Source organism: Salvelinus fontinalis, chromosome 10, assembly GCF_029448725.1.
Source record: "Salvelinus fontinalis isolate EN_2023a chromosome 10, ASM2944872v1, whole genome shotgun sequence".
Classification (NCBI taxonomy): Eukaryota; Metazoa; Chordata; class Actinopteri; order Salmoniformes; family Salmonidae; genus Salvelinus; species Salvelinus fontinalis.
The window spans coordinates 1274725-1296634 of NC_074674.1; the positions used below are offsets into that span (position 1 = coordinate 1274725).

General features: G+C 47.4%; 1 protein-coding gene across 3 annotated transcripts; it reads right to left on the bottom strand.

Annotated features, from left to right (window-relative positions):
• Positions 1 to 458: 458 nt before the first annotated feature.
• LOC129863333 (calpain-5-like) lies at positions 459 to 21175 on the bottom strand. 3 transcript variants are annotated; one of them, XM_055935232.1, is made up of 13 exons: positions 20948 to 21175; positions 20556 to 20606; positions 18694 to 18889; positions 15434 to 15565; positions 4445 to 4653; positions 4141 to 4333; positions 3843 to 4033; positions 3622 to 3699; positions 3183 to 3501; positions 2560 to 2762; positions 2325 to 2446; positions 2053 to 2189; positions 459 to 1699 (listed from the first exon to the last, which is right to left on the bottom strand). In XM_055935232.1, exons 3-13 carry the CDS (start codon positions 18856 to 18858, stop codon positions 1517 to 1519), a joined length of 1932 nt encoding a protein of 643 aa, XP_055791207.1. In that variant the 5' UTR covers positions 18859 to 18889; positions 20556 to 20606; positions 20948 to 21175; the 3' UTR covers positions 459 to 1516. The 3 variants fall into 3 exon arrangements, with proteins under 3 accessions (XP_055791207.1, XP_055791208.1, XP_055791209.1); XM_055935233.1 differs by lacking the exons at positions 20556 to 20606; positions 20948 to 21175 and adding an exon at positions 20147 to 20228; XM_055935234.1 differs by lacking the exons at positions 20556 to 20606; positions 20948 to 21175 and adding an exon at positions 20093 to 20193.
• Positions 21176 to 21910: the final 735 nt, after the last annotated feature.

Consider the following 21910-nt stretch of genomic DNA (forward strand, 5'->3'; position numbering starts at 1 on the left):
CGTCTGTGTCCAGCAGTCCCATGTCTGTCTGTACGGAGCACTACTTCTGAGTGTGCCTGTGGCTGAGAGTCTTCGGGACCTCACAGAGACTATCTGCCCTCTGACCTTTAGCTCGACCTCTATGTACAGGCCTGAACTCTGAGCACAAGATGAACTCTGGGACAGCTAGCAGCCTTGCCCCGCCCCTCCATGCCCGCCCCTCCCCGCCGGCCCACTCCTCTTCCGCGGTCGATCCTGTACATTCCTATCTTCTGAATGTGTAAACCTGTACACGTGGTGTGAAAATTCCTCCATTAATGTGTATCATGAGAACGGAACAAAGGCAAAAAAGTGTTTATTTAAAATGATGATTATTATTATTATCTGGGTTTGTAAACTGCTGACCCATCTGGTGAACCTCAGCAAGCCCCATCTTTGGAAAAGGACAGATGAGAAAAAGTAACTGGGGACAACTAAGGTTTTGGATAAGCTATTTTTAAATGTGGTTAAAGCAACATACTTTTTGGAATTCTGAATTGTGCATGGCTGTGTCTTGAGTGTAAAACAACAAAATACTGCAGTTTGGGAACTGAACTGAAATTAAAAAAAATACAAAAATAACTTTTTGGTTTGAATGGATTCACTTTTCTTTGCTGTTAGTAGAGAGGGACTAAAAGTGGCAAGACATTTCGAGCAAAGGAATATGGTAGTTTAGAGGCAGTACATACCCTTTAGACATTTCAATAAGTTCAGTGGAATGACATAAATGAATGACCATGGTCCAAAACTTACACTCTAGATACATTTGGCTCTTTCAAGACTTTCCAATATTTGCAGCAAGAGCCTTTTGGCTGTATTTCAGCAATATGAAAAGAGTTTTATTTGTATATGATAATAAACATATTGTTGGAATGTATAAGTTGCATAATGTTGTATACAGATACAGTATGCGTATTACTCTGAAGAGTTATTATGTTTCATAGTGTATAGTCTAGTATAAAATAATGATATATTTACAGTTATTCATCTTTCAAAAAGTAATGTCTTGTCCCTTTATAAAACACTATAAGAACAAACAAAACTCCAGAAGGCTTGAAGATACTTCTTGGTCCATGACCAAGGCAGTCTTTAGTAGGTGCTTCTTGGTCCATGACCAAGGCAGTCTTTAGTAGGTGCTTCTTGGTCCATGACCAAGGCAGTCTTTAGTAGGTGCTTCTTGGTCCATGACCAAGGCAGTCTTTAGTAGGTGCTTCTTGGTCCATGACCAAGGCAGTCTTTAGTAGGTGCTTCTTGGTCCATGACCAAGGCAGTCTTTAGTAGGTGCTTCTTGGTCCATGACCAAGGCAGTCTTTAGTAGGTGCTTCTTGGTCCATGACCAAGGCGGTCTTTAGTAGAATATATTGTAAGCTCACATTGATAGTCATTCTGAGTGATAACCTTATGCCTTGTAGTGATGAGCCCCTGTTCAAAGTGTCAGAGGCAACAGAGTGTTGTACACATTGTCAATGTGACCCAGGTAGTAGTCAGCTGATCCAGGTCACATGTCTGTGAGCTCGGTGCAGGTGACGATACGGAGGGTGATGGAGCCAGGCATCTCGTCGGCCATGGCTCTGCCGCTCTTCCTCAGCTGGAGCCTCTGGGGGTTGGTGGAGTCCTTCACTGAGCCTGTCAGAACCACCTGGCCCAGGAACTGGTCCTTCACAGCATTACTGTTCCACACCTGGGGAGGAGGACAGGGAGGGGGGATGAGAATGGAAGTGGAGGCCATTTAAGACCAAGGTTTTGAGTGAACACTATCTGACCATTCATTGAAGACACTAAGGGCATTATTCAATCCGTAGTGCTGAAGTGCCACATTTAAAGGCACTGTTCCTGCGTTAGCAGAAACTGCCTTCACGGTAATCTCTGCAAATGTCGGCTCAACTTTACATTTCAAGCGCACTGTAGTGCTGAACTTCAGCGACACGAATTGAATCCAGCCCTAACTTCAGACATCTAAATGTAACAATTCACTAGTCAGTTTGTCCTCCCAGCCCATTGGTAGTGATGCTCTTTGACCCCCATATACCTTACCTCCACAGTGATTGGCTTTGTGGGCTTCTTCCTGTAGAAGATGGCTCTGGTATCAAACACCGGCATCACGGTGTCCGCCTTGACTGTTGACCGGACTGAGGAGCCCTCACAGGATATGATCACATATGGATCCGCACCTGTACAATGAAGCAGCGTTAACCAGCCATTAGGCAATGCTGAATATACCCCCAAAATGTCAAAAACATTTTGACTTATGTTTCCCTGTAATGTATGACATAGTTTTAATTTGAGGTTGTGGAGCGTTCTCTCACCCCCTGTGCGGTCCTGGTTCTCCAGCCCCTCTGCTCCGTGGACATAGATCTGGGACACGGCAACAGGGTAGCCAGTCAACTTACTCCAACACGTCATCCTGGGCTGGTGTTCTGTCAGCTCTCTGAGAGAGAGATCATCTTATACCTTTACAGTAATGCTAAAGTAATGGTATGCTGCATAGATAAGATATCATACTGAAGTGTGTTACTATGTGTACAGGTCTATTTCCAGTACCTGCATCCTGAGTCTACGTTAGTGTAAACACGTAGCATGAACTCTCCCAGAATCTCAGGTTTGAAGGTGGAGGGGATGATCATGTAGCGACCCTTGGGGAGCATGGCCCTCATGAACACCGTGCGGGCGTTGATGTACGTAGTAGTTTGCACGTTAAGTTGGGTGATGATGTCATGCATGCGGTATTTCCTATTCAGTTCAACCTTAAATCAAAAGAAATATTTTTTCACCATGACTGTTCCCCAGTGTTTGTTGTTACAGCTTGATCAGATCTAAAATATTAATCATTTAGTGATTACAGGTCGTTGAAAGTTTGTGTCCCTGATATGAACAAGCCAATGTGGCATTTATAAGTAATGTCTACCCATTATTGTAAACACCCTCTGGTTTATTTGCTGTTTGTTCAACGGATGAAGAGGGAAAATTGAAATTCCACTGATTTATCAAAATTCGTGTACAGCGGGGGAAGTCAAACATGTGGCGCAGAGAACTTCTCCGCTAAAATGAACTGAAGTTGGACCAATGCCCAAGATGCATACCCTGTCTCTTACACAAACCCTCACTGGCCCAGTCTCTCACCCCAGTCCCACTAGTCATTCTTAGAGGATGTTAATATGAACTACCTTGAAGACGGCGAAGCCGATGGTCAGGTTCTCTCCCTGGCCGATACGTCTGTGGATCTTCATGTCTCTCTGCTGTAGGGAGATCAGAACCTCATCCACTTCCTTGGTCACCTCAAACAGGTACTGGGGGTTCTGCAAGAAGGTATGTTTGTGGTTCATGCAGCCTCCACAGCGGTTGCGCAGAGGTTCTGCATTCTTGGTCCAACTCCCCAAAATCATCACTTCGTTCCATGTCTTGTCGATGGTGAGCAGGGAGGTGTTGATGAGACGACAAACGTCTGCATCTGTGAAGTACTTACACCAGTCTCTAAACTCCATCCTTTGAAGATACAGTAGCGCACACACACAGAGACGCAAATTAACATAGGTAGACAGATAAAACATTCTCACACGTTGAACAGAAGAGATAACAGCCTTTAATTGTTTTTTTTACACTCACCAGAACTCCCCATCATCTTCCACTGTGATGCCAAGTTTATTCCTCTCCATGCTGCCAACCTTTTTCCATTCCGCTGAACTGAAGTAGGAGAGGGGGAGAGGGGGAGAGGCAACAGGAAATAGAGGGAGGGAGAATGAAATAATGAGTTGATGAGGTCACCTGTGCACTGAAGTGTGGAGAGGTTGAACAGTAAGCGAGCGGGGAGGATATGTCCTCCTCACCTGTCACTCCAGGCTCCGTTCCACTCAATCTTTCCCCAGGGGTTCCTCATGCGAATCAGGGGGATGGTCTCGTTCTGGAAGTAGGCCATCAGCCCGTGGCCCAATCGTACTTTCTTCACGGAAGTCACTGAGTAGGCATGGCCCTTCACCAGCCCACATGCCATCCGTGCCTCAATTTCAGAAGGAGACGCCTAAAAGAGGTCCAAGCACAGTAGTCAGTCATTTGTGTCTACTACACACAATTACCTGTGACTATAGTGTGCTGATCAATTGAAAATGATCAATTGAAAAGACAGACCTTGATGGAGCAGCTGATTATTCCATCCCTGTCGTAGACTTTGAACAGGTCCTCAAACAGTTTGTCCATTCTCCCCTGGTCTTTGTGGAAAGCTTCAGCCTCAAGGTTGATGGCCTCTGCCACGGCTCCACTGAAATCCACCACCGCATCCCCAGTGTTGCCCCCATCCAGCGACTCATAGCAGCCAGAGAGCCTGGAGACAAGAGGAGAGAGAAGAGAGTCCGGAGAAGATACAGAGAGGTTAGAGGGTACGAAACGCTATGCTTTATGAATCAAGGGTTGAGAAATGTTAGAGTTTACATACTTGGCATAGGCTTTCTCAAGCAGGGCACTCCAAAACTCGTTTTTGACTTTGGAGTGGCAGTAAATGAGCTCTCCGTTGATGCTGGGCAGGCGGTCATCCACCACCACGTCCACCCACTCCCCAAACACCCAGAACTGGAAGTGGAAGATGCCAGCGTAGTTCTCCAGGTGCTTGGAGTCCCATTCCTGCTCCTTCCAGTCAGGAATGACCTGTCAACACAAAGGGCTTCACAGTGAACAACATGTCTAGTCAAATGTGAATCGTTTTAAACTTGGGTGGTTTCAAAAATATATATATTTCACCTTTATTTAACCAGGTAGGCCAGTTGAGAACAAGTTCTCATTTAAAACTGCGACCTGGCCAAGATAAAGCAAAGCAGTGCGACACAAACAACAACACAGAGTCACACATTGAATAAACAAATGTACAGTCAATAATAACACAATAGAAAACTCTATATACAGAGTGTGCAAATGAGGTAAGATTAGGGAGGTAAGGCAATAAATAGGCCGTAGTGGCGAAATAATTACAATTTAGCAATTAAACACTGGAGTGATAGATGTGCAGAAGATGAATGTGCAAGTAGAGATACTGGGGTGAAAAGGAGCAAAAAAGTAAATAACAATATGGGGATGAGGTAGTTGGATGGGCTATTTACAGTTGGGCTATGTACAGGTGCAATGATCAGTGAGCTGTTCTGACAGCTGATGCTTAAAGTTAGTGAGGGAGATATGAGTCTCCAGCTTCAGGGATTTTTGCAATTTGTTCCAGTCATTGGCAGCAGAGAACGGGAAGGAAAGGTGGCCAAAGGAGGAATTGGCTTTGGGGGTGACCAGTGAAATATACCTGCTGGAGCGTGTGCTATGGGTGGGTGCTGCTATGGTGACCAGTGAGCTGAGATAAGGCGGGGCTTTACCTAGTAAAGACTTATAGATGACCTGGAGCCAGTGGGTTTGGCAACGATTATGAAGCGAGGGCCAGCCAACGAGAGCATACAGGTCGCAGTGGTGGGTAGTGTAAGGGGCTTTGGTGACAAAATGGATGGCACTGTGATAGACTGCATCCAATTTGCTGAGTAGAGTGTTGGAGGCTATTTTGTAAATGACATCGCTGAAGTCAAGGATCGGTAGGATAGTCAGTTTAACGAGGGTCTGTTTGGCAGCATGAGTGAAGGATGCTTTGTTGCGAAATAGGAAGCTGATTCTAGATTTCATTTTGGATTGGAGATGCTTAATGTGAGTCTGGAAGGAGAGTTTACAGTCTAACCAGACACCTAGGTATTTGTAGTTGTCCACATATTCTAAGTCAGAACCGTCCAGAGTAGTGATGCTGGACCGGCGGGCAGGTGCAGGCAGCGATCGGTTGAAGAGCATATATTTAGTTTGACTTGCATTTAAGAGCAGTTGGAGACCACGGAAGGAGAGTTGTATGGCATTGAAGCTCGTCTGGGGATGACCGCGGCAGCTTTTCAATCTTTGAGGATCTCAGACGATACGAAAGAGAGGCTCAACAGGCTAATAATAGGGGTTGAAACAATTGCGGCAGATAATTTTAGAAAGAGAGGGTCCAGATTGTCTAGCCCAGCTGATTTGTAGGGGTCCAGATTTTGTCTCTTTCAGAACATCAGCTATCTAGTTTTGGGTGAAGGAGAAATGTGGGAGGCTTGGGCAAGTTGCTGTGGGGATGTAGGCAAGTAGTATCTTTCCCAGCCAGGCTTGAAAAAGGGAAATAATCCATAATGCTTCCGGGTTGGAGCGAGTAGTCGCACTTCGCTTCGCTCCACAGGTAATATTACATTTCATTACATTTCATTACAGTACAACGGTTTGATTTGTTTGATCTGAGCATTTTTTTCTTAGCTAGCTACATAGCCGTCTTTGTATCAAAGATAATTGTGTAGTTTAGAGTAATTATCGAGGTTAGCTAGCCAGCTATTTTCGTCCTTCTAACGTAGTCAACACTGCTAGCTAGCCAGCTAGCCAACTTCTACCGAATAGCAGTACTGTAGAAACTATTACATTACAACGGAACGACTTGATTAGTGTAGTGTTAGTTAGCTACATAGTTGTCTTTGCTGTCTTTGTATCTAAGATAATTGTGTAGTTTAGAGTAATTATCGAGGTTAGCTAGCCAGCTATTTTCGTTGCCGCGCCACCGTTCTCCTACCTAGTCAACAACTGCTAGCTAGCTAGTCAACTTCTACCGACTAACAGCACTGTAGAAACTAATAATACATTACAACGGAACAATTTGATTAGTGTAGTGCTAGCTAGATACATAGTTGTCTTTGCTGTCTTTGTATCTAAGATAATTGTGTAGTTTAGAGTAATTATCGAGGTTATAGAGGTTACCTAGCCAGTTATCGAGGTTACCTAGCCAGCTACACTTTCAAACAAAGTCAACAACGCAGCCACTGCTAGCTAGCCTACTTCACCAGCCAGCAGTACTGTATCATTTTAATCATTTTAGTCAATAAGATTTTTGCAACGTAAGCTTAACTTTCTGAACATTCGAGACGTGTAGTCCACTTGTCATTCCAATCTCCTTTGCATTAGCGTAGCCTCTTCTGTAGCCTGTCAACTATGTGTCTGTCTATCACAGTTCTATCCTCTCTGCACAGACCATACAAATGCTTCACACCGCGTGGCCGCTGCCAAACCTTCTCCAACCTATCTCCTGATTCTGCCTCCTCAACCCTCCTCTCCTCCCTTTCTGCATCCTTTGACTCTCTATGTCCCCTATCCTCCAGGCCGGCTCGGTCCTCCCCTCCTGCTCCGTGGCTCGACGACTCATTGCGAGCTCACAAAACAGGGCTGCGGGCAGCCGAGCGGAAATGGAGGAAAACTCGCCTCCCTGCGGACCTGGCATCCTTTCACTCCCTCCTCTCTACATTTCCTCTTCTGTCTCTGCTGCTGAAGCCACTTTCTACCACTCTAAATTCCAAGCATCTGCCTCTAACCCTAGGAAGCTCTTTGCCACCTTTTCCTCCCTCCTGAATCCTCCTCCCCCCTCCCCCCCCTCCTCCCTCTCTGCGGATGACTTCGTCAACCATTTTGAAAAGAAGGTCGACGACATCCGATCCTCGTTTGCTAAGTCAAACGACACCGCTGGTTCTGCTCACACTGCCCTACCCTGTGCTTTAACCTCTTTCTCCCCTCTCTCTCCAGATGAAATCTCGCGTCTTGTGACGGCCGGCCGCCTAACAACCTGCCCGCTTGACCCCATCCCCTCCTCTCTTCTCCAGACCATTTCCGGAGACCTTCTCCCTTACCTCAACTCGCTCATCAACTCATCCTTGACCGCTGGCTACGTCCCTTCCGTCTTCAAGAGAGCGAGAGTTGCACCCCTTCTGAAAAAACCTACACTCGATATTCCGATGTCAACAACTACAGACCAGTATCCCTTCTTTCTTTTCTTTCCAAAACTCTTGAACGTGCCGTCCTTGGTCAGCTCTCCTGCTATCTCTCTCAGAATGACCTTCTTGATCCAAATCAGTCAGGTTTCAAGACTAGTCATTCAACTGAGACTGCTCTTCTCTGTGTCACGGAGGCGCTCCGCACTGCTAAAGCTAACTCTCTCTCCTCTGCTCTCATCCTTCTAGAACTATCGGCTGCCTTTGATACTGTGAACCATCAGATCCTCCTCTCCACCCTCTCCGAGTTGGGCATCTCCGGCGCGGCCCACGCTTGGATTGCGTCCTACCTGACAGGTCGCTCCTACCAGGTGGCGTGGCGAGAATCTGTCTCCGCACCACGTGCTCTCACCACTGGTGTCCCCCAGGGCTCTGTTCTAGGCCCTCTCCTATTCTCGCTATACACCAAGTCACTTGGCTCTGTCATATCCTCACATGGTCTCTCCTATCATTGCTATGCAGACGACACACAATTAATCTTCTCCTTTCCCCCTTCTGATAACCAGGTGGCGAATCGCATCTCTGCATGTCTGGCAGACATATCAGTGTGGATGACGGATCACCACCTCAAGCTGAACCTCGGCAAGACGGAGCTGCGCTTCCTCCCGGGGAAGGACTGCCCGTTCCATGATCTCGCCATCACGGTTGACAACTCCATTGTGTCCTCCTCCCAGAGTGCTAAGAACCTTGGCGTGATCCTGGACAACACCCTGTCGTTCTCAACTAACATCAAGGCGGTGACCCGTTCCTGTAGGTTCATGCTCTACAACATTCGCAGAGTACGACCCTGCCTCACACAGGAAGCGGCACAGGTCCTAATCCAGGCACTTGTCATCTCCCGTCTGGATTACTGCAACTCGCTGTTGGCTGGGCTCCCTGCCTGTGCCATTAAACCCCTACAACTCATCCAGAACGCCGCAGCCCGTCTGGTGTTCAACCTTCCCAAGTTCTCTCACGTCACCCCGCTCCTCCGCTCTCTCCACTGGCTTCCAGTTGAAGCTCGCATCCGCTACAAGACCATGGTGCTTGCCTACGGAGCTGTGAGGGGAACGGCACCTCCGTACCTTCAGGCTCTGATCAGGCCCTACACCCAAACAAGGGCACTGCGTTCATCCACCTCTGGCCTGCTCGCCTCCCTACCTCTGAGGAAGTACAGTTCCCGCCTAGCCCAGTCAAAAAAAACTGTTCGCTGCTCTGGCACCCCAATGGTGGAACAAACTCCCTTATGACGCCAGGTCAGCGGAGTCAATCACCACCTTCCGGAGACACCTGAAACCCCACCTCTTTAAGGAATACCTATGATAGGATAAAGTAATCCTTCTAACCCCCCCCCCCCCCTTAAAAGATTTAGATGCACTATTGTAAAGTGGTTGTTCCACTGGATATCTTATGGTGAATGCACCAATTTGTAAGTCGCTCTGGATAAGAGCGTCTGCTAAATGACTTAAATGTATGTAAATGGAAAGTTGAATGTTTCTGAATGGTAATGGTCATTTAAGATGGAAGGATGACACTAGTTTCCTTCAATGGGAGTGAAAAGCCCCTCGGGGGAATTCCTCAGGTGAACTAAGCTACGTCCCCTCTTGAGTCAGGTATCAACAGTATGGAATGGCACACAGACTTTCACCCACATACTTCATAGACATTAGCTGCTCAATTTGAGTCACACATTAGGAATGTGACCAAAATAACTTTTTACCACCTGAGCAACATTGCTAAGGTGTGTCCGTTTCTCAGTCTGATACAGAGACTCATCCATGCATTTATTACAAGCAGGCTTGCCTATTGTAATGCTCTCCTGTCTGCTCTACCCAAGAAAGCCATTGATCAACTACAAAACATACAGAATGCTGCAGCACGGGTACTGACCAAGACCAGACGGAGAGCACATACTTCACTGGTTTTAAAGTCTTGTACTGGCTGCCTGTGAATTTTTACAATTCATTGTACGATTCTTCTATTGGTTTTTAAATCAACCCACGATTGTGTACACCTGTCACGACTTCAACCGAGGCAGGCTCTCCTTCCCGTTCGGGTGGCGTTCGGCGGTCGTCGTCACCGGCCTATTAGCTGCCACTGATCCTTTTCTCCCCCTCCCTATGTGTTTATTTGTATCACCTGGTTTGGGGTAATTGGTAATTAGTGTGGCTTTATTAGCCAGCCAGATTGTATGCTTCTTTGTGCGGGATTGTTCGTCTGTTGCTGTGGATTTCGGGAGTGGGTTTTGTATTGTGTACTGGGTTTGTCTCCCGTGTTAGAAGACAGGTGTTTATGACACCCAGTAAGTCCGTGTTGGACATTTTGGTTTGCCGGTTAGGCATTAAATATCACCGCATTGAAGCTCTGCTGTTCCTGCGTCTGATTTCACACCCCACCGACACCCAGGTCGTTACAGAATCCCGCACCTATTTAAATGGAGTCAGCAGGAGCAGCAGCCAACCCTCTCCCATCGATGGAGGAACGGGTTCTCCACCACACAACTGTCCTCCATCGGATCGGATCCGCCATGGACCAAATGATGGAGAGAATGGAGCGATGGGAGAGGAGTGGGCTCCTCTCTCCACCTTCGGCTCCCCCCCCCCAGGACTCTTCATCCCCCGGCTCCAGCGCGCTCCGTCTTACGCTCCCGAGGGATTATGATGGAGCAGCGGCAGGTTGTCAGGGGTTCTTACTCCAACTGGAGCTATACCTGGCCACTGTTCGCCCCACTCCCTCGGGAGCGGAGAGGGTGAGTGTCCTCGTCTCCTGCCTAACGGGTCGTGCTCTGGAGTGGGCCAACGCAGTCTGGAATGGCCCGGACTCCGCGAAGGAGCACTACCCGGAGTTTACCCGTCGTTTTCGTGCCGTGTTTGACCACCCCACAGACGGCCGAGCGGCGGGTGAGAGACTATTTCATCTCAGGCAGGAGAAGAGGAGCGCACAGGATTTCGCGCTGGAGTTCCGGACCTTGGCCGCGGGATCAGGGTGGAACGACAGGGCCCTTATTGACCACTACCGGTGTAGTCTCCGGGAGGACGTCCGCAGGGAGCTAGCGTGTCGGGACATCGCGCTTTCTCTAGATGAACTTATTGACATGTCTATCCGACTGGATACTCTGCTGGCTGCCCGCGGGCGTTCGGAGAGGGTCCTGTGCGTTCCACCACCCAGCGCCCCGGCTCCCATCCCGATGGAGTTGGGAGGGGCCGCGCCTAGGGGTACCGGAGGAGGAGGCCCCCCCTGCACCAACTGTGGTCGGAGAGGACACACGTTCGACCGGTGCTGGGGGGGTCTGTCTGGGAGTCGAGATGTCAGGCGGAACGCTTCTCGATCACCCCAGGTGAGTCAGCACCAAACTCACCCAGAACCCCCTGTTGGTCACATGTTTGTCTCAATTTTTTTCCTTTATTTTTTCCCCTCTTCCCAGCATAGGGCACTAGTCGATTCAGGTGCAGCTGGGAACTTTATGGATCGCGGACTCGCCCGTAAGTTGGGCGTTCCGCTTGTGCCGATAGATTCTCCCTTTCCCGTTCACTCCCTAGATAGCCGGCCATTAGGGTCAGGGGTGGTCAGGGAGGTCACAGTTCCCCTGGACATGGTAACGCAGGGGAATCATAGGGAACGTATCAGTCTCTTTATTATTGATTCGCCTGCGTTTCCAGTGGTGCTGGGTGTTCCCTGGTTGGCCCGGCACAATCCCAATATTTCGTGGAGACAGGGGGTTCTCCAGGGGTGGTCAGAGGAGTGTTCTGGAAGGTGTCTGGGAGTTTCCATTGGTGCCACGTCGGTGGAGAGTCCAGACCAGGGTTCCACGGTGCGCATTCCCCCCGAGTATGCCGATTTGGCAATCGCTTTCTGTAAAAAGAAAGCGACGAAATTACCACCACATCGACCGGGTAGGGATTGTGCGATAGATCTCCAGGTTAACGCTGCGCTTCCTAAGAGTCACGTGTACCCTTTGTCCCAAGAGGAGACGTTGGCTATGGAGACATATGTCGCGGAGTCTCTGGGACAGGGGTACATTCGGCCCTCCATCTCACCCGTCTCCTCGAGTTTCTTTTTTGTGAAGAAAAAGGAGGGAGGTTTGCGTCCGTGTATTGATTATAGAGGTCTAAATGCCATCACAGTGGGGTTTAGTTACCCACTACCTCTCATCGCTTCGGCGGTGGAATCATTTCACGGAGCGCAGTTCTTTACAAAACTGGACCTCAGGAGCGCGTACAGTCTGGTGCGTATTCGGAAAGGAGATGAGTGGAAAACCGCATTTAGTACCACATCGGGCCACTATGAGTACTGCGTCATGCCGTATGGGTTAAAGAATGCTCCAGCCGTTTTCCAATCCTTTGTAGACGACATTCTCAGGGACCTGCACGTGCAGGGGGTAGTTGTGTATATCGATGACATTCTGATCTACTCAACTACTCACGCCGCGCATGTATCTCTGGTGCGCAAAGTGCTTGGCAGACTGCTGGAGCATGACCTATACGTCAAGGCTGAGAAGTGTGTGTTCTCCAAACAAGCCGTCTCCTTCCTGGGTTATCGCATTTCCACCTCGGGGGTGGTGGTGGAGAGTGACCGCATAAAGGCCGTGCGTAATTGGCCGACTCCAACCACGGTGAAGGAGGTGCAGCGGTTTTTGGGTTTTGCCAACTACTACCGGAGATTTATCCGGGGTTTTGGCCAGGTGGCGGCTCCCATTACCTCACTGCTAAAGGGGGGCCCGGTGCGGTTGCGGTGGTCGGCGGCGGCGGACGGAGCTTTCAACAGGTTGAAGGCTCTGTTCACGGATGCTCCCGTGTTGGCGCATCCGGATCCCTCTTTGGCATTCATAGTGGAGGTGGATGCGTCCGAGGCTGGGGTGGGTGCCGTGCTATCACAGCGCTCGGGTACGCCACCAAAACTCCGCCCCTGCGCTTTCTTCTCTAGTAAGCTCAGTGCAGCGGAGCGTAACTATGATGTGGGGGATCGGGAGTTGTTAGCGGTGGTCAGGGCTCTGAAGGTGTGGAGACACTGGCTTGAGGGGGCTAAGCACCCTTTTCTCATCTGGACCGACCACCAGAATCTGGAGTATATTCGGGCAGCTCGGAGACTGAACCCGCGTCAGGCAAGGTGGGCCATGTTTTTCACCCGGTTTCGGTACACGTTGTCTTATAGACCAGGCTCCCAAAACGTAAAGGCTGATGCATTGTCCCGCCTTTACGACACGGAGGATAGGACCACCGAACCCACTCCCATCATCCCCGCCTCGAGGCTGATAGCGCCAGTGGTATGGGAGGTGGACTCGGACATCGAGCGGGCGCTACGGGCGGAACCCGCGCCTCCTCAGTGTCCGGCGGGCCGTAAGTACGTACCGCTTGGTGTTCGGGACCGACTGATTCGGTGGGCTCATGTCCTACCCTCCTCGGGTCACCCTGGGGTGACGAGGACCGTGGGGAGCCTTCGGGGGAGGTATTGGTGGCCTACCTTAGCTCGGGACGTTAGGGTTTATGTCTCCTCCTGTTCGGTATGCGCTCAGAGTAAGGCTCCTAGGCACCTTCCTAGAGGGAAGTTGCAACCCCTCCCCGTTCCACAACGACCATGGTCTCATCTGTCCGTAGACTTCCTGACAGATCTCCCCCCTTCTCAGGGAAACACTACGGTTCTGGTCATTGTGGATCGGTTTTCTAAGTCCTGCCGTCTCCTCCCGTTGCCCGGTATCCCTACTGCCCTACAGACTGCGGAGGCCTTATTCACTCACGTCTTCCGGCACTACGGGGTGCCGGAGGACATCGTTTCTGATCGGGGCCCCCAATTCACGTCCCGAGTATGGAGGGCGTTCATGGAGCGTCTGGGGGTCACGGTCAGCTTGACTTCCGGTTTTCACCCCGAGAGTAATGGGCAGGTGGAAAGAGTGAACCAGGAGGTGGGTAGGTTTCTGCGGTCGTATTGCCAGGACCGGCCAGGGGAGTGGGCGAGATACATTCCCTGGGCCGAGATGGCCCAGAACTCCCTACGCCACTCCTCTACTAATGTGTCCCCCTTTCAGTGTGTGTTGGGGTACCAGCCGGTTCTGGCACCATGGCAGCCGAGCCAGACCGAGGCTCCTGCGGTGGAGGAGTGGGTACAGCGCTCCAAAGAGACCTGGAGGGCCGTCCAGGAGTCCCTCCAACAAGCTACTACTAGGCAGAAGAGGAGCGCTGACCGCCACCGCAGTGAGGCCCCCGTGTTTGTACCGGGGGAAAGGGTCTGGCTCTCGACCCGAAACCTACCCCTCCGCTTGCCCTGCCGGAAGCTGAGGCCGCAGTGTGTAGGGCCCTTCAAAGTCCTGAGGAGAATAAACGAGGTGTGTTATCGGTTAAAACTCCCTTCCTATTATCGTATTAACCCCTCGTTTCATGTGTCTCTCCTCAGGCCGGTGGTAGCTGGTCCCCTGCAGGACGGTGAGGTGCTGGAGGTCCCTCCTCCCCCTTTAGACATCGAGGGGTCCCCGGCGTATACGATACGGGCCATTCTGAACTCAAGACGCCGGGTGAGGGGCCTGCAGTACCTCGTAGACTGGGAGGGGTACGGTCCGGAGGAGAGGTGCTGGGTACCGGTGGAGGACATTTTGGATCCATCTATGTTAAGGGATTTCCATCGCCTCCATCCGGATCGCCCTGCGCCTCGTCCTCCGGGTCGACCTCGAGGCCGGTGTCGGCGCGCTGCGGGAGCCACGCGTCAGAGGGGGGGTACTGTCACGACTTCAACCGAGGCAGGCTCTCCTTCCCGTTCGGGTGGCGTTCGGCGGTCGTCGTCACCGGCCTATTAGCTGCCACTGATCCTTTTCTCCCCCTCCCTATGTGTTTATTTGTATCACCTGGTTTGGGGTAATTGGTAATTAGTGTGGCTTTATTAGCCAGCCAGATTGTATGCTTCTTTGTGCGGGATTGTTCGTCTGTTGCTGTGGATTTCGGGAGTGGGTTTTGTATTGTGTACTGGGTTTGTCTCCCGTGTTAGAAGACAGGTGTTTATGACACCCAGTAAGTCCGTGTTGGACATTTTGGTTTGCCGGTTAGGCATTAAATATCACCGCATTGAAGCTCTGCTGTTCCTGCGTCTGATTTCACACCCCACCGACACCCAGGTCGTTACAACACCAAATACATATCAGACATGCTTTTGAGTTATGGACCCAGTAGGTCCCTCAGGTCCTCTGCCACTTGTATTTTAACTATCCCAAAGCCTAGGACCAAGAGGCCTGCCAGAGAACCTGAGGGGGGCCAAAACTGTGGACATATTTAAAAGAGATCTTAAAACACACCTTTTTAGCTTTGCTTTTCCTTAAGGTGCTTTTTTAGTCTTTCAGTTGTTGTTATTCTTTAGTTCTGTATCCTCTTACATTTGCTGTGCAGTAAATAATTCTGTTTTTATTTTCACTGTATTTTTTATTCGTTTTTTTCCTGAGAAGTGCATTGCATTGCATCTGAAATGTGCTAAATAAATAAAGGTTGATTTGATGTGTTCCTTCACAAACAGCACCATGTATTGCCCTATAAGGTGACTGTAAAGGAAATACACACATAGTCTGCTCTTGTGACATACATCTCAGACTGTATGACCAGACAGGAGGAAACCAAACTCACCTTCTGCCAGAGGTCTGGCTTCAGTGCCAGGCAGGAGCATGCCGCCACAAACCAGCAGTTACCCAGAAGCCCCTGGTTCAGGTCATGGGAGCTGATGCCCTCCACAAACAGATGAGGCCCATCACTGATCTCCTGTAACAGAGAAATAAAATGTTGTTGACAAGTTATGATGAGGGGTGGTAAAATGTGAAATTGTGAGGTAAAATGTTCCATGTGAAAAATTGAAATACCTTAGAATGTGCTCACTAATAAATTATGCTTGTAACAATAGTCGCAAATCCTTGACAAATAGTTCTGGCTTAGAGCACGTTTTCTTTTTAAATGAGTTGGAACTCTCTTGAGGTGTACTGTTGTTATGAATAAGAAATTGTGTTTTCTCTTCTTGTCACTTGGGCAACATGCCATATAGATGCAGGATCTTAATTTGATCACTCTTTTGTTGCTGATCATTTTCCTGCACAGCAGGAAATGCAAACTTGTAGTGTATTTGAGATTTTTAAAAAGGCTTGTAAAGTTAGTCATTTCCACTTTGAAATGTCAGACCTGACTTGCCCTAACAAAACAATATATCAACCCATACAAAAATACATTTATTATAATGCTTGCCACAGGATAATTCACATTTCCTGTTGCTGCAGGATAATTTTCCTGCTGTATTATGCTGGCTCAAATGAAGATCCGACATCTGTACATAGAACAGACACAGTAACACATTAAGCATAAATATAACTCCAGCTTTCTCCATTGAACAGAATGGCAGCTATACAAACATAGATTTTATTTTATTTTTTCTCTTGACGGTATTGAAACACATGTTCTGTCATATATCTCACACGCTATGTAAAGTATACACTTTGAGACACTTCCCAGCACCACCCTCACCTCAGTTTCACACCACAGTTTGCTGTCTGTCACCACAATAAGCATTGTGGATGACATTTAACCTTTAACACAATCCTCAGAGGCAACCACTCAAAAGGCATTAACCTTTGAAGTACTCCATCACAAATGATTGTATAAGTCTATATAAAACCTGGCAGACAACACCTTTCACAATACCTATGTATGGCCAAATATAACACAGTCATACTGTTTTTATATCAAAGTCGGCACACATGAAAGTTCAATCATAGACATGACATGTTTATATTGCACAAGAAGAAGGTCATGCTCTGATCCCAGAAAGCGCTCTATAGCACTTTTATAAGCTTACATTTTTACTAATCAACAGCAAACTATAAATTGGTCTTTTAACCTGTTGAGGCTAGGGGGTGCTGTTGTCACTATTTATGTAAATCGTGTAATTTTTTAAACGGCTTCCTACTAAATTCTTGATCGTACAATATGCATATTATTATTATTGGATAGAAAACAGTCTCTGGTTTCTATAGCCGTTGAAATTTTGTCTCTGAGTGGAACAGAACTCCTTCTACAGCAATTTCCCTGACATGGAGTCAGATTTCACACATTTTGGCCCCTGATCTGGAGTCAGTTTAAAGGCTACTGTTATTGCTATGAGCATACAGACACTGCTTACGTCTTCCCCTGGATGCCTTTACGTGATGACGATTTGAATGGTATCGATTGCGCAATCACAGCCCCTATAAAACAAAAACACGTGTAGGTAGGAACTCTTTTCCAGATGCGTCATGCGCGCGGTGGACACCGACCTGCACTTTTTCCAAGCACTAGTGAAGCCAGTTATATTTCTCCGGTCATGTTTCTACTCGTTATAGGAGTTAAAAACATCATAAGGTAGTTAATTTAAACCGTTTTATAGCAATTTATTTCCGTTTAGTGCGATTTTGGGACATTTATTTCTGAGACACTGTGAATATCTGGGCACGGTTCCAGTTCATGCCGAACGCAATGGGCATTTCGACATGGCAAGAGGACAGCTTTCGACCAAAAGACGATTAGACCCAAGAAAGGATTCTTTGCCCAAGATTCTGATGGAAGAACAGCTCAAAGTAGGAACAATTTATTATGATAAATCGTGTTTCTGTCGAGAAATGTTAATCGCTTAGGACGCCATCTTGTTTGACGTAGCTTCGCTTGGCGCAAACTGTATTGAAAAGTAAGGATAATTTAAAAAATGTAAATCAGCGATTGTATTAAGAATTAAATTGTCTATCAATCGCTGTCCACCCTATATTTTTTAGTCACGTTTATGAGTATTTATGTATACGGGTAGATCACTGTCTAATATGGCGCACGACATTGTCTGACCAGCTGGGCAACTTTTGTCATTGTCTAACCATGATTTTGGTGGCTAAATATGCACATTTTCAAACAAACTGTATATGGATTGTGTAATATGATGTTACAGGAGTGTCATCGGAAGAATTCTGAGAAGGTTAGTGAAAAAATTAATATATTTTGGCGATGTTTACGTTATCGCTCTCTTTGGCTAGAATCAATGCTCTGGTAACGTTTGCATATGTGGTATGCTAATATAACGATTTATTGTGTTTTCGCTGTAAGACACTTAGAAAATCTGAAATATTGTCTGTATTCACAGGATCTGTGTCTTTCGATTAGTGTATGCTGTGTATTTTTACGAAATGTTTGATGATTAGTAATTAGGTAAACAGGTTGCTCTATATATTTATTCTAGTCCATTTGTGACGGTGGGTGCAATTGTAAACTATGACATCTACCTGAAATATGCACATTTTTCTAACAAAACCTATCCTATACCATAAATATGTTATCAGACTGTCATCTGATGAGTTTTTTTCTTGGTTAGTGGCTATCAATATCTTAGTTTAGCCGAATTGGTGATAGCTACTGGTGTTGGTGGACAAATAAAAGATGGTGTCTTATGCTAATGAGTTTAGCTAATAGATTTATATCTTTACATATTGTGTCTTCCCTGTAAAACATTTTAAAAATCGGACATGTTGGCTGGATTCACATGATCTGTGTCTTTCATTAGCTGTATTGGACTTTAATGTGTGAAAGTTAAATATTTAAAAAAAATATTTTTTTTGAATTTCGCGCTCTGCCTTTTCAGTGGAATGTGGGGGGGGGGTGTGCCGCTAGCGGCACCCCAGTCCTAGACAGGTTAATTAAGCAATAACATTTCCTAAAAACTATGAGGAAAAACATGAACATTACAAATAGTTTCAATGAATCATTAAAGCTTGTGACATTCTATTTCATGTTTAGTGTTTTTGCATACAGATTCTGCTTTTGGTATTAAGCTAATAGAGGAGAATAAAGCACAAAGGTGCTCTGTTTGGGCGTCTGTCACTCACCCGTGGTCTCTTCCACTCCACCATACCAGGAGGTGGTTTCTTGTAAAACAGGGATGCATTGGTGACAGGAAACTCTGGATCCTCAAACAGTTCCTTGTCCTCCAGACATTTCCTCTTCAGCTCAGAGTAATGCTGGTTCTTGTATGAAGTGGCCGTGGAGAACATGGTTCAGACGATGGAACCTTGAAACTACAAACTGACCACAGAAGAAGACGTCCTGTTACTTTATAGGCAGACTACCAGGACAGTCCTTGTCAGCTTAGGATCTATTATTGTTCACCTTTGACTCTGGGTGTCTGGACAAGAGCTCAGCATACCCTACAGGAGGGAGAGGAGTGGAGAGAAGTGGAGGGAAGAAAGAGATGGAAAGAGGAGGGGAGGGGAGGAGAGCAGGGAATCGCGCCACAAAATCCACGGCCCTTGCAGAGCAAGGGGAACAACTACTTCAGGTCTCAGAGCGAGTGATGTCACCGATTGAAACGCTATAGGCGCGCACCACCGCTAACTAGCCATTTGACATGGGTTACATGTAGTCTCCCACAGGGGCCATCCGGGCAACAAGCTGGCCTAGAGATAAATATATCCAATAACCAATATGCAAATTATGCATATTTAAATAAATTCAAGTAGAAAAACAGTCTTCTACGAACAAAATCTACAAACAAGTACACTACATCACTTTAAAAGTTACAGTCAACCATAGATTTTACTGTACTCTGACCACAAAAACAGCAAAAGTCTAAACTTTTCCTGGTTTTGTGATGGGAACATCCCATGGGTGATCAAAAACATCTGATCCAAATTGCTATCCTTTGGGAATATTCTGATATTCTAACTCTATGACCAGTACAGTCTCTTTACTCCTGACCCCCGACCCCAGAGGTCAAGCTCTTTATAAATAAGATTAGATTTTATATAGAGTCTGTCTGCCAGTGCAGTTTCGTACATTTGCTGTCTGCCATGAATAACACAGACACAAATAATTCAATTCCAAAGGAATTCCATTTTGTGGCCACTGGAGAACAGTCAAGCTCTAAACTCCCGGTGAGTCTCTAATAACACTTTTCCCAAAAACATTACACACTTTAGGAAATGCCTCTCAGAGCAAGGCCAATTTGGAACACAGTGAGAGGCAGTTCACGACAAAGTTGTCATGAGGATTCTGACAGTTCATTATCATCATGATCAACTCTCTGCTTCCTTCAGTTTTCAGTCAGAACATTACGTAGAAATGGACCCATATCCAATACACTAGAATAATTGGTGGGGAAAAATGTGAATGTTTTTCTCCTCTGTCTTTCTCTCCCTCTCCTGTACACTCTCTCTCACTCCTTCACACACAGAACAACCACATTCTATGTCTCTTCCTCAAACTATTAAAGCAAAGAGAACTCCTTACATGTATCACATTTAAGGATCTAGAAGAAAAAGCCCAGTAAAAGTGTCTTCGTACCTCCGTTGTAGCGCTGTGACAACCGCCTCCTCCAGGATAGTGAAAGAGAAGGGTGTTTCCACCAGGTCTTTGTACCTGTCTTTCTCCCCCCCCCCCCCCCCCCTCCCCCACAACATCTCTGCAGTGACCCAGTTTAGTTTCTCTTGTTCATGCTCAGGGCCACACCCATATCCCAGGAACAAGTGTTCTACTTCACACAGTGAATGTCTGTGTTCACTTACTCTGTCAGTGGGTTACTATCATGAAATGAGTGTGTGTGGGGCTTTATTGATTGAATAAGTAACTGTGATGTGAGTTTGCCATGCAGTGTTGATCATGCCTTCGTGATGTCACTTCCTTGTAGAAGAGTCCTTCCTCGGGTGCACACTGACGTGTCTGTGTGTGTTTATACCACGTGAAATTTCAGTACCTGACTGACGAGCTCCAACAGGTTTTTCTGTGTTTGGTGTGAATGTCGTCACTGCAGGGGAGAATGAGGAGGGCTGAGTATCGCTGTTATAATTTCCACAGCTGTTGGGTTTATTGTAATAATGGTCTATGTTAGTGTACGCTGATAAAATAGGCTTAGACTCAATGGTCACCAACAATGTACTAAAAAAAGCTGTTGCTGTTTAAATGGTTAGGTCACCAGTATGCATCATCAAAGGTTATGTTACTAACAAAGTTAGAACAAGAATGGTGGCAAAACTACAAGCTGATAATAACTGCAGCAAATAAATATTAAACTCTGTCAATATTTATAACCAGAAAACATTCCAGGTGTGTAACCAAATGTAGTTCTCCACAGTGTGTGGCTCTTACCTGTGCTTGTCCTCCTAAAACTCCGAAAGAAATCCTAAAGTTCCTTATAAGGTTGCAAAAATTCCCCCTCTGATACACCTTGGGAAGATCTACTGGGACGTCACACTAAAGCCAAAGGGTTGTGTCCTCCTGTCTGTCCCCTTCCTATGACAACGGTCTGCAGCACGTAGGGCTCCCAAAGGAGCAACCAAAAACACACAGCAATGGTATTTCCACTCCTAACCCCCAACACACTCATTAACAAACAGAAAAACCCACATTCACTGACGCACACCAAAAACCGGTCTGACGAGTGGTTCATTAGGGCAGAATGCATTATGCAAAGTGCTGGCTCCCAGTCTCATTCCTTTCTAGTGAAGTTCGATGAGAGATATGTTATCCACTGCATTCCTGGAGCCGTTAGGCTCTCCAAGGTGCAGAGGGGAGGAGAGGAGAGGAGAGGAGAGGAGAGGAGAGGAGAGGAGAGGAGAGGAGAGGAGAGGAGAGGAGAGGAGAGAGGAGAGAGAGAGAGAGAGAGAGAAGAGAGAGAGAGAGAGAGAGAGAGAGAGAGAGAGAGAGAGAGAGAGAGAGAGAGAGAGAGAGAGAGAGAGAGAGAGAGAGAGAAAGAGGTGGAAAGAGGAGGGAGAGGGGAGGAGAGGATAGGAAGGAAGAGAGAGATGGAAAGAGGAGGGAGAGGAGAGGAGAGGAGAGGAGAGGAGGGAAGAGGAAAGGAGGGAGAGAAGGGGATAGGAGGGAGGGCAGAGGAAAGGAGGGAGAGGAGAGGAGGGAAGTGGAGAGGAGTAGAGGAGAGGAGGGAAGAGTAGAGGAGGGAGATGAGAGGAGGGAGATGAGAGGAGAGAAGAGGAGAGGAGGGAATAGGAGAGGAGTGCAGGAGAGGAGGGGAGGGAAGAGGAGAGGATGGAAGAGGAGAGGAGGGAGAGGTGGAAAGAAATGAAAGAGAGGAGGAGAGGAGGGAAGAGGAGA

Coding starts and splice junctions, on each gene's coding strand:
- LOC129863333 (XM_055935232.1), bottom strand. CDS start 18,858: ATGTTCTCCACGGCCACTTCATACAAGAACCAGCATTACTCTGAGCTG. Junction 4,034..4,140: donor TAATCAGCTGCTCCATCAAG/GTCTGTCTTTTC, acceptor GACCTCTTTTAG/GCGTCTCCTTCTGAAATTGA. Junction 2,190..2,324: donor GAACCAGGACCGCACAGGGG/GTGAGAGAACGC, acceptor TTCATTGTACAG/GTGCGGATCCATATGTGATC.